Source organism: Colobus angolensis, unplaced genomic scaffold (assembly GCF_000951035.1).
Source record: "Colobus angolensis palliatus isolate OR3802 unplaced genomic scaffold, Cang.pa_1.0 Scaffold25, whole genome shotgun sequence".
NCBI classification, from domain to species: Eukaryota; Metazoa; Chordata; class Mammalia; order Primates; family Cercopithecidae; genus Colobus; species Colobus angolensis.
In genome coordinates this window covers 3911307-3922196 of record NW_012115710.1, presented here as the reverse complement: position 1 = coordinate 3922196, position 10890 = coordinate 3911307, and the positions used below count along the sequence as shown (strand labels likewise).

Below are 10890 nucleotides of genomic sequence, written 5' to 3'. Positions count from 1 at the left end.
GATTTTTGTCTTTCTACAATGGGTACATACTACAAATGCAATTTGGAAAACTAAAAAAAATGAAGAGGTGTAAGGAGAGGCCACCCCAAGATGGATCTGAGCCACCAGGTCCCGCCCAGGTCCCTGCCTGTTCCCGCTCCCTTCAGGACGTACCTGAGGGTCTGATCCAACGACCGCAGGGTCCCACAAAGGGCCCCGGCTTATCAGTAAACCTGAAGGGACAGAAGCACATATGAAAGGTCTTTTAGGGAAAGGAGAGCAACCTTTTAAAACAGAATGCCTAAGATATATACACAGCCTAAGATATATACACAGTCCCCTCTGCCATCCAGGGAAGTTATGTTCTTAAAGCTGCTGTGAACACTGGATCAACCAACCCACTACCATTGCTCCCAGGGGAAACAGCAGTGGCCTCCTGCAAGCCTCTAGCCACACTATTTTCCCCGATCAATACACCTTGTTTTATGTATGTTTCTGTTGAAAGACATCTTATGTAATAAGTACTGTTGATTCATTAGCACTGAACTCTATTTTAATCTGGGATCCTTAAGATGGAGAGGATTCCTTCGATGAGGAGGAAAGATCCAAGATGAAAATAAATATTTTATTACTTACAGGTCCTGGGGGCACATGACACACCCAAAGGTGACCTCCCCCCACCGTCCCACGCACACACACACACACAGACACACACACACACACAGGTCAGGGAGCTCGTGGTTGCGTGAGGGGCCAATGGGTGGTATCCACACATTTTGAGGGGATTTTAACTGGTGGGTTCAATGCAAGCAGGCTCGAGTTCCTTGAGGTCACGCTGTGCCTGAGAGGGGGTCGCTGTGGCATCTGCACAGTTCAGTGGGATGTGGGGGCCAGCGGGGCCGTCAAGTAGGCTGTCTGTGGCTGACCCACAGGGAGGGAGGCATTCCCCTGGAGGCGGCTGCATAAGGGAAATACCTGAGTCAACCACATGGAGGAACTGGGAGGACGTGGAAAACTGTAAATTGTGCTGAGGGTGACCGAGCCCTGCTTCTGGCATGAGAAAGTCCAACTTACATTCAAATGAATGCCAAGGCAACTTGAAATGATAAGAATTCCCCACAAACTCACGGCCAACAGCACTGTAGCTCATGCCTCAACAAAGCTGATACAACACACAAATCATTAACCATCTCAGGCTTCGGGACATCAGACAACACTTCAGCATTATGCTAGGTGGCTGTTTGATTTTTTGTAGAGATGGGTTCTCACTATGTTGCCCAGGCTGCTCTGATCCTCCTGTCTTGGCCTCCCAAAGTGCTGGGAGTAAGGTGTGAACCACCACGCCTGGCTGAGGCCATTTTAAATGGCATCATCACTGACAAAAAGCATAAAAACAGGAAAAAATGTAGCATTAACTAAACAGTGAAAAGGACACTGGCGTATATAGTGTAGGCGCTGAAACAGGGAGGTAGAATGCTGTCTGGCTCCAGCCTAGGCTGGGAACATGTGTGCCAGGTGATTAAAATTTTTCTCCACACTGTGTGTCCACAAGTGACCACGAAAGAACTGCAAGAATTGATTTGGGGTTACAAATACTTTTAGTGAGTAGGAGAATTCACACATATGGACTCTGAATAATCAGGACTGTATATGTACATACACACACACACACATATATGTATAACACACACACACGTGCACCCCTCTTTGGCTGTTCAGGAAAAATCCTGATTCACCTGGGGTCAGCAAAGGCCCAGCCCCACTTCTCTGCCTGGCCCATTGGGCCAGCTCCCACCACCTGCCCAGTCACTAAGCTCTGACCCTGCCTTCGTTATCCCCCAGCCCCACCCTCCTGCTCCTCAAATCTCTCTGCCCCGTGGATCTGGGCCCAGCTCAGGCCTCATCCCTTTTCCCTGGACCTCAACTCCTCCCTGGCCTCCTGTGCATCCCCACATGACCCCAGAGGGTCTCTACACCTATACCTGACCCTCCTCGCTCACAGCCCACTCTGCCTCCCGTGGCTCCCCAGCACACACTGGCCACCCTCTAGCTCCATCTCTCCACTCTCTTCTCCCATCGCATGTCCTATCCACACCAAAGGACTCCTGGTCCCACCAGGCCACACATCCACACACATCTGCCTCTGTACATATCACTCTCACTGCCTGGGCGGCCTTCCCCACCCTGAGCTCTGGCAGGTGGCTGTTCTCCCTTCGAGATACAGCTCGAGGGTCTGGCCTCCTAGGAAGTCTTCCCCAGACCCCTCCAGGCAGAGGAACTCCGTCCCTCCTGGGCCTGTGTGTAGGCCCGCGGATGTCCCACGGCAGCCATCGACATACAAGCGCAGGAAGGCCCAGTTGTGCCATCAACAGGATGTTACACGCTGCACAGCAATGTCACTGCCACCCCCTGCCGCGGGCTCTCCCTGACCAGCTGGGGAGCCCTGAGAGTGGGTCCAAAGCTGGCTCTCACTCATGCTTTGCCCCGCAATGGGCCTTGAATGCCAGAAAGCCTCAGGGACTCAAACTGCCTCTCCTCCTTCTTTTACTCATTCTGCCTGTCGTGACTACAATGTGCAAAAAGTATCTGTGGAATGAATGGAAAAAGGCCATGTATACCAGTAAAACGTCCTAGCGCAGGGCACCTTAGGGTGCCAGGAAACGAGCATGTAGCAACATCGCCCCCTTGTGGTCCCCTTGGCTACAGTCTGGGCTAAGAGACGCTAGGCTGGGAGTGAGGGAGGGGTGTCTGGGGGACAGTGTCAACATCACCAGCTACTCTCCAGGGAGCATTTTTGTATGCCTGGCCCTCTACGGTTGTGGTCTGGAGCTGGGGCTGTGGAATTACTGTTATCCATGTTGCTATCATTGATACGAGATGATTACCGTGACCTCTTATTCACCCTGCACCATGTTGGCGAGTGCAGGCCCTCTCTGTGAACCAGTCACATGTCGTCAAGTCTCTTTAGGTGAGGGGATGTGAAAAGGGTGACGTGATTGCTCTTAGGAGTTAGGAAGTGGAGTGGGGAGAAGACTCAACCCAGAGGAGCCTCAGGGACCGGTTTCCCTGACAAGATCAGAGTACGGAGGCACCGTGGGCTGATTCTAACCTGGGTGTCCAGCACAGCCACTGGCCTCAGGAACCTGGCACTAAATGCATGAGTGGAGAGGGTGCAGAGCTGTGCTGTCCTGTCTGCCTAGGAATCCTGCCTCCCCCTTGCCCACCTGGGAGGCTCTTGTGTTCTCTACAGACCAGGTCAGGCATCTCCCAGGTGAGGGTTTCCAGGAGCCGGCGGCGGGGTCCTGTGCCTCCCCTCTGCTCCCACAGTGCCGGGCTACCTCCACCCTCACCTGCAGCTCCTGCTTCCTGTCCATGTCTCCTTCCAGCCCTGGAACCCCCGACACTGGGTGTGCGTCAGCCTGTCCTCTGTGTCCACAATGAAGCCTGGGCGGGCTCAGCATTCACTCCTTAGTTGTTCTTCATTCCACTATGATTTTTCTTTCCTTTTTTTTTGAGACAGGGTCTCACTCTGGTTGCCCAGCTTGGAGTGCAGCGACACAATCACAACTCACTGCAGCCTCCACCTCCTTGGACTCAAGTGATCCTTCCACCTCCGCATCCTGAGTAGCTGGGACTACAGGCATGTGTTACCACACCCGGCTACAGTTTTTGTAAAGATGGGGTCTCATCATGTTGTCCAGGCTGGTCTCAAACTCCTGGGCTCAAGCAATCTGCTCGCCTAAGCTTCCAAAGTGCTGGGATAAAAGGCATGAGCCACTGTGCCAGATCTGCCCCTGTTTCTTGGGCACCCACAATGTGTGCTCTCTGTTGCATCCAGAGGGGATGTGTGTGTGTCACAGGGAATTGAGGCACCGCTACTGCCCTCAGTCTCCTGTCTTGGGACTGTTAGAGATGTGAACCCTCCCTCATGGAAGCTGCAGTGTTTTGGGGTCTCCTCGTGAGAGCAGCTCAGCCTTGTCCTGAGCTAACCCATCAGAGTGTGTGAGGGAGCATTTCGCTACCTTCACTCACACCGGGACTCCAGTGGGGTGCTCCTTCTGTGACTCATCGTTTTCACCTGGCTTCATTTCAAAAGAAACCTGTCTCGCTGCTGTGAGCAGAAAACCCCAGCACCATATGTCAAAGCGAGAGAATAAGTGTGAAAATAAGCTCTAAGAAAATGGGCAGTGGACTTATCTAGCGGGTTCTGAGGCTGGCTTCCCATGCAGAGGTTGCCTGTGGAAGTCTGGGGGCTGAAGGCCTCTGTCCCTCCCTCTTTCTGCAGGGATATTGGGGCAAATTAGCCAATGTGTGTGATATCCTTCTTGCCACTGTTTAAAGCTTCATGGTCCTTCAGAGGGCAATTTACCTGTTACCATCGCTGTGAGACCTGCCCCCGACATCAGACCGAAAAGTGTGCTGCACACCCCCACCAACAGTCCCACCAGTGGACACCCAGGACCTGGCCCCAGGATCCCCATCAGTCTGACCTCTGACACACCATGTGTTTCACTCTTTAGCTCCTGTCTCCCCCAATAGGATGTGAGCTCCCTGAGGGCAGGGATTTTTGTCTTACTCACTCCTGTATCCCCAGGGCCTAGAACAGAGCCTAGCACATGGCAGGGGTTCAGTACTTGTTGAGTGAAGGTAGGCGGGGTCCAGGCACCACCAGTTCACCTCATAAGCCTCCTCCACTTGGGAAGCAGCGTGTAGGTGACAGGGGCTGTCTGTGGAGTTGAATGGCCTGGGTTTGAGCCCAGGAGCCCCTGCTGAGTAGCTGTGTGGCCTGGGCTGATTACCTAATTCTCTGTGCCACAGATCTGTGTGAGAGCACACAGCTCAGAGCAGTTGTGAGGATGCAGGGGAAGCACCAGGGGCAGTGCCTGGCACAGACAAGTGTATAATAAATGTTAGCTCTGAACAGTCAGTAGGAGGAAGTCAAAATGATGAGACACATCCCCTCATCTGAAGGAGGATGAAATTCTAGGCATGGTGCCACATATACCAATTAAATACGCACCCAAGAACGTCACAGAGTCTTTAAGGACACAGATGCATCTAAACTAACACATTTAGCAGCATTCGGAAGTAGTTGAGCTAGTTGTATAGCTAAAGTTAAAAACATAACATTGAGTGAAAGAAGGCAAGAAACAGCATGAGGTTTAGAGCATAGTACTATTTATACAAATTAAACACACAGTACCACCATATATAGTTTAAGGACACAGACATGTCTACAGAAAATTGATTTAGAAGCAGCAGTCAGGAGCAGTGAACTCGATCCACATGTAGGGGTAGGGTTAAATTTGAAGAGAGCCAGAGACAGATGAGATGCAGAGAGGAACATCACTTACGCAAATCACACACAGGACCACGGCCAGCATGCGATTTTGAGGGTATAAATACATCTAAGTGAACACGTCAGCAGAACACATGTTAAATGTGCTTGAGCAGCTGTCCATGGTTGAGAGAAAGAAGTTGGGGGATATGAAGGGAGTAAAATAAATGAGAAAGGCTTTACGTGAGGGAAGGACTGGGAAGGAATTCACAGCACACTAAGGACAGGGAAGTATGAGGGACTCAATGCCGTTCACTGGAGGGTTCACCCTCTTCCCACTCTATATGCTTTCCCAGATAATCTCATCCTCTCCTGGGGCTTCAGTTGACAGCTCCTGAGATATTCCCGGGATCTGAGTCTCCCTCTAGACTTCACTCCTGCACTTCAGATGGAGATGGCCAGCTGCCTCCCAGATGACTCGGGCAAGTCCGAGAGGGAGTCTTGCTCTGTCACCCAGGATGGAATGCAGTGGCGTGATCTCCGCTCACTGCAACCTCCACCTGCCAGGTTCAAGCAATTCTTCTGCCTCAGCCTCCCAAGCAGCTGGGATAACAGGTGCCTGCCACTGTGTCAGGCTAATTTTTGTATTTTCAGTAGAGACAGGGTTTCACTATGTTGGCCAGGCTGGTCTCAAACTCCTGACCTCGCGATCCACCCACCTTGGCCTCCCAAAGTGCTGGGATTAAGACGTGAACCACCGTGCCCGGCCTGGGTAACTCTTATTCATGTCTGAAATGCATGCCTAGCACGCCAGCTAGGACCAGCTGCCTACTGTCCTTGGTGCTGAACCTACACCCCCGCGCTTCCATTTTGTGCCCAGCGGCCCACTGTCCCTCGTGCTGAACCCACATCCCTAGCACTTCCCTTTGTGTACCGCCGCCTGCTGTCCTTGGTGCTGAACACACACCTCAGTGCCTCCCTTTTGTGCCCTGCTGCCTGCTGTCCCTAGTGCTGAACCCATATCCCTAGCGCTCCCTGTGTCCAGCTGCTCAGTGCCCTTAGTGTTCAATCTCACCCCAGAACTTCTCCATATGTTCTGCTGTCCACTGGCTTTGGTGCTGAATGTTTAAACAGCAATGTTTAAACCAGCAATGGTAAGACCTGGTGGTTTACATACAGAGGTGAAGGCGCTGATCTGGCAGTGTGAACACTGGATGGGTGCTGCTACCAGTGCTGCGGCGTGGAGGGCCTGGGCCTGTCCTGCTCAGGTTGCCTGCGTGTTTGTGATGAACGAGTCATGGTGCCCCACACATGATGAGCATTTTCTACAATCCAGGCCCTGTGCTAAGTGCTGTGTATACCTGACTTCCCTGAACCCTTCTGCAGTCCCGTAAGGTGGGCACTAGTAGGAGACCATCTCATGGAGAAGGATACTGAGGCTCGTAGACATTAACACCCCACAGTGGTGGGGCCAGAGTCCAAGCCCAGGCAGCGTGGCTCCGGAACCCCTGCCTCGCCTGCTGTGTGAACAGCGTAGCACATGTCTGTGCAGCTCAGAGGACTTGGGCTCTGCTAGATGCCACTTCCCCTTCCCTCCTGCTCCCAGCTGGGCTCTGGGCTTCTGCCCACCTGCAGGGGTTCTGCTGACCCCCTGACTCACTTCTGTTTTTGCTTCATGATGTCCTCAGTGTTAGGAAGGCAGTTTGTCCATGGCAGAAACCCGTAGAGCCACTTCAGCATGCAGTAGCCCAAGCTCTGGAGGTCGCTGCGGCGGGATGGCCCTAGGAAGGGAAGGGTAGAGGTGGCACCTCAGTCTGGATGCTCCATTCACCAGTGCATCCACTCCCTTCCTTCCCGTCTCTCTCTCACTGACTCAACCATGCGCTCATGCACTCAGCATTCCAGCCATATGGGCTGTCTCCTCTGCTCATTCACTTTCATGAGTAGGCAGAAGCTGACTCTTTTTTTTTGAGACAGAGTCTCGCTCTGTCGCCCAGACTGGAGTGCAGTGGCCGGATCTCAGCTCACTGCAAGCTCCGCCTCCTGGGTTTACGCCATTCTCCTGGCTCAGCCTCCCGAGTAGCTGGGACTACAGGCGCCCACCAACTCGCCCGGCTAGTTTTTTGTATTTTTTAGCAGAGACGGGGTTTCACCATATTAGCCAGGATGGTCTCGATCTCCTGACCTCATGATCCGCCCGTCTCGGCCTCCCAAAGTGCTGGGATTACAGGCTTGAGCCACCGCGCCCGGCCGGCAGAAGCTGACTCTTATCCTGACTTACTCTCACTCAACCATCCCCTCAGCCCCTTTCTTCAGGTCACCCTCATCCACTCTTCTCTCATTCATGCACTCATTCAATCCTCAGCACCCGTGTGCTGGGCTCAGCTGATTTCTGAAAACCCAGACTGGAATCTCGTCAGGTCCCAGCCCATGACAGCCTAGTTGGGAGACAGCTATGGCGTGGGACTACCTGAGTGACAAAGGACACAGAACATACGGCAGCCCAGGAGGATGGGTACCAACCCCAGCCTCAGTGGGGCAGGGCCGGGGAGACTCGGACGGTGTATTTTCCTTATGCTTCCTGAGCATAAGACAGTGCTTAATTTAGACAACGCTTTGTGTAAGCACTCGACAAGCACTACTTGTTGTCCCTGCTGGCCTTCTACCACCCGATGCTGGGGGCAGGGGTACCTTCCCCGCCCTGGAGGAGCTCAGTCTGGTGGGAGGACGTGGCAAGCATGTGGACGGCCATGATATAAAGGGATGTGAGAAAGAGGGGCTCAAGAAATCTGCCCCAGGCCCTCTTCCCAGTCTCTACACTTTCCCTGGATGATCCCAACCTCTCCCAGGGCTTCGGCTGATAAACTCCCGAGACACTGCAGAGCCTCTGCCCACATTTCCCTCCCACATTCCAGACGTGGTGGCCAACCACCTCCTCAACAGCCCCTCCTGGATGACTCCTAGGCAACTCCCATCTTCCAAGTCTACACCAGATCCCGAATCCCAACCTCTGGAACTCAGGGCTCCCCAGTGCCCAGCCTCCCACTGTCCTTGGTGCTGAACCGCTACCCACCCCCGCCCCACCCCTCACAGTGGTCAGGACGCTGTCTGTGGTTCTGATCCCTGTCCTGGCGCCCTTAGTGCCTGTCCTGTGTGGCCACCTGCTGTCTCTGGCTGTTAACTCCTAGAGCTGCCCTTGCATGAGAAGCACGTCTCCGTGGTCCCAAGCCCTTCCCTGGCCTCGTACCGCATCCCTTGTGCAGGTCCATGCTAATGAACTCAAGGTCCCCCTCGTGAGGGCTCCTGCTGCCTTCCACATAGGCCACGTGTTTACCACTCGGGCAATAGCGGAAGGCGAAGCCATAGCCTGCCAAGATCACCTGTGGACACAGGGAGAAGCCATACAGATTGGAGGTGAGGAGCATAACTGAAAACAACCATTCCATCAAAGATGACATTTTCCACTTACAAAACTAAGCCATGCTCATAGTAAAATTGATGTGAAGTAAAAAGAACCCAAACCAGCCATCATATTTCCTCCCAGCCCCTAAAACCCACTGCTCAGAAATAACCACTAGTAAGTTTCTTATGCATCATTCCACATTTTTTTTTTTTTTTAATAACCAGGTAACATATGTGGATGGGGAAGGGCTCCTGTTTTCCAGAGGCCTCACACCAGACCTCCTGTTGGACACCAGAACTTAACACTTTAACAGCGGTCCTGGGCATTAACTCTGGGGCCAGATGGCCTGGGTTCAAATGCCAGCTCAGCCCGCTGGTGGCGGTACAACCTTGGGCAAGCTATACTACTCTCTGCTATGATTTCTCCATTTGTAAAATGATAATAGTCCCCACCTCAAAAAGTTCTTATGAGGCTTAACTAAGTTTAAAACAAAAGTTAAATGCTTTCTGCCTGATACACAAAGTTAACCAAATCTTCTTTCAAAAATATTTTTTTATTTTGAGGTGGGGTTTCACTCTGTCACCTAGGTTGGAGTGTAATGGCGCGATCACGGCTCACGGTAGCCTCCTAGGCTCCAGTGATCCTCCCACCTCAGCCTCCCCAGTAGCTGGGACTACAGGCATGTGCCACATGCCCAGCTGACTTTTTGTATTTTTTGTAAAGATGGGGTTTTGCCCTGTTGCCTAGGCTGGTCTTGAAACCCTGGGCTCAAGTGATCCTCCTGCCTTGGCCTCCCAAAGTGCTGGGATTACAGGTGTGAGCCACTGTGCCCAGTCCATGTCTTCTTTTCAACGGCTGCATGTTATTCCACCATATGGAGAGTGGACAACTGTTGGTTTTATCTATGTAAGACCTATACACTTCCCCTGCTCCCTGTTTTTCTGTTCACAGTTTGTGGTGTTCATTAAAAAAAATATATATATATATATTTTAAGTTTTGAGACAGGGTCTCGCTCGGTCACGCAGGTTGGAGTGCAGTGGCACATCATAGTTCACTGCAGCCTCAATCTCCTGGGCTCAGGTGATCCTTGTACCTCAGCCTCCCGAGTAGCTGGAACCACAGGTGTGTGCCACTACACCTGGATAGGTTATTATTTTTTATTTTGTAGAGACGAGGTTCCCTATGTTTCCCAGGCTGGTCTCGAACTCCTGGGCTCAAACAATTCTCCCACTTTGGTCTCCCAAAGTGCTGGAATTAGAGGTGTGAGACACGGGACCTGGCCAGGATGGTCATTTTTATGTGGCAACTTGACTGGGCCAGGGGGTGCCCAGACATTTGGCCAAACCCTATTCTGGGAGTGTCTATGAGGGTGTTGTGAAAGAGATGAACATTGGGGTTTGTAGACTGAGTAAGGCAGATTATTCTCCCTAATGTGGGTGGGTCTCATTCAATCAACTCAAGATATGAACAGAATAGAAAGCTAAGTAACCAGAAGCTCTTCCTCCCTGACTGCTTAGCTAGAACATTGGTCTTTTCCTGCCTTTGGACTGGAACTGAAACAACCCCTCTTTTTGGGTCTCAAGCCTGCTGGCCTTTAAACTGAAACTCACATCATTGGTTCTCCTAGGTCTCCAGATTGCAAACTGAAGATCTCAGGACTGCTTAGCTTCCATTATCAACGAGCCAATTCCTTAGAATAAATCTCTACACACACACACACACACACACACACACACACACACACATATACACACCCTGCCAGTTCTGTTTTTCTGAAGATTCCTAATGCTTAGTTTCAGGATTTTCATCTGGGATTGTCTCCCCCCACTTCTCAGTCCATGCAGTTCAGGTCTGTTTCTGCCAGGGCTGCTGAGCTTTGGGGATTTAAGCCTAATCTGCTGGTGGCAATTTTCTCATCAGGAGGAACAAGTCTGCCTGACAACGAGCAGTGAGAAGCACGAGCCCAGAGACGGGAGAGCTGGCTTCCCATCTTAATTTTGTCCTTAATTCTTAATCATTCAAGTTCAAAATCATTCTTCATTTTGTTCAGAGGGTAAAAATAGCATCTTGTCTTAAGTTACATCTCTATGATTACTAACGAAGTTGAGTATCTTTTCTTTTTTTTTTTTTTGAGACAGAGTCTCACTGTGTTGCCCAGGCTGGAGTGCAGTGGTGTGATCTCGGCTCACTGCAACCTCCGCCTCCCGGGTTCACGCCATTCTCCTGCCT

At 51.7% G+C, this 10890-nt stretch overlaps 1 protein-coding gene across 3 annotated transcripts in view; it reads right to left on the bottom strand.

The window, feature by feature from the left end:
* The window catches only part of VRK3 (vaccinia related kinase 3), a 50015-nt gene that overhangs the window by 4648 nt on the left and 34477 nt on the right, over positions 1–10890 (bottom strand). For all 3 annotated transcript variants that reach the window (XM_011946323.1, XM_011946324.1, XM_011946322.1), the window contains 3 exons: positions 8505–8637; positions 6918–7038; positions 154–212 (listed from right to left, as the gene is read on the bottom strand). In XM_011946323.1, coding sequence (XP_011801713.1) covers positions 154–212; positions 6918–7038; positions 8505–8637 — 313 coding nt within the window. The remainder of the gene's footprint in view (positions 1–153; positions 213–6917; positions 7039–8504; positions 8638–10890) is intronic.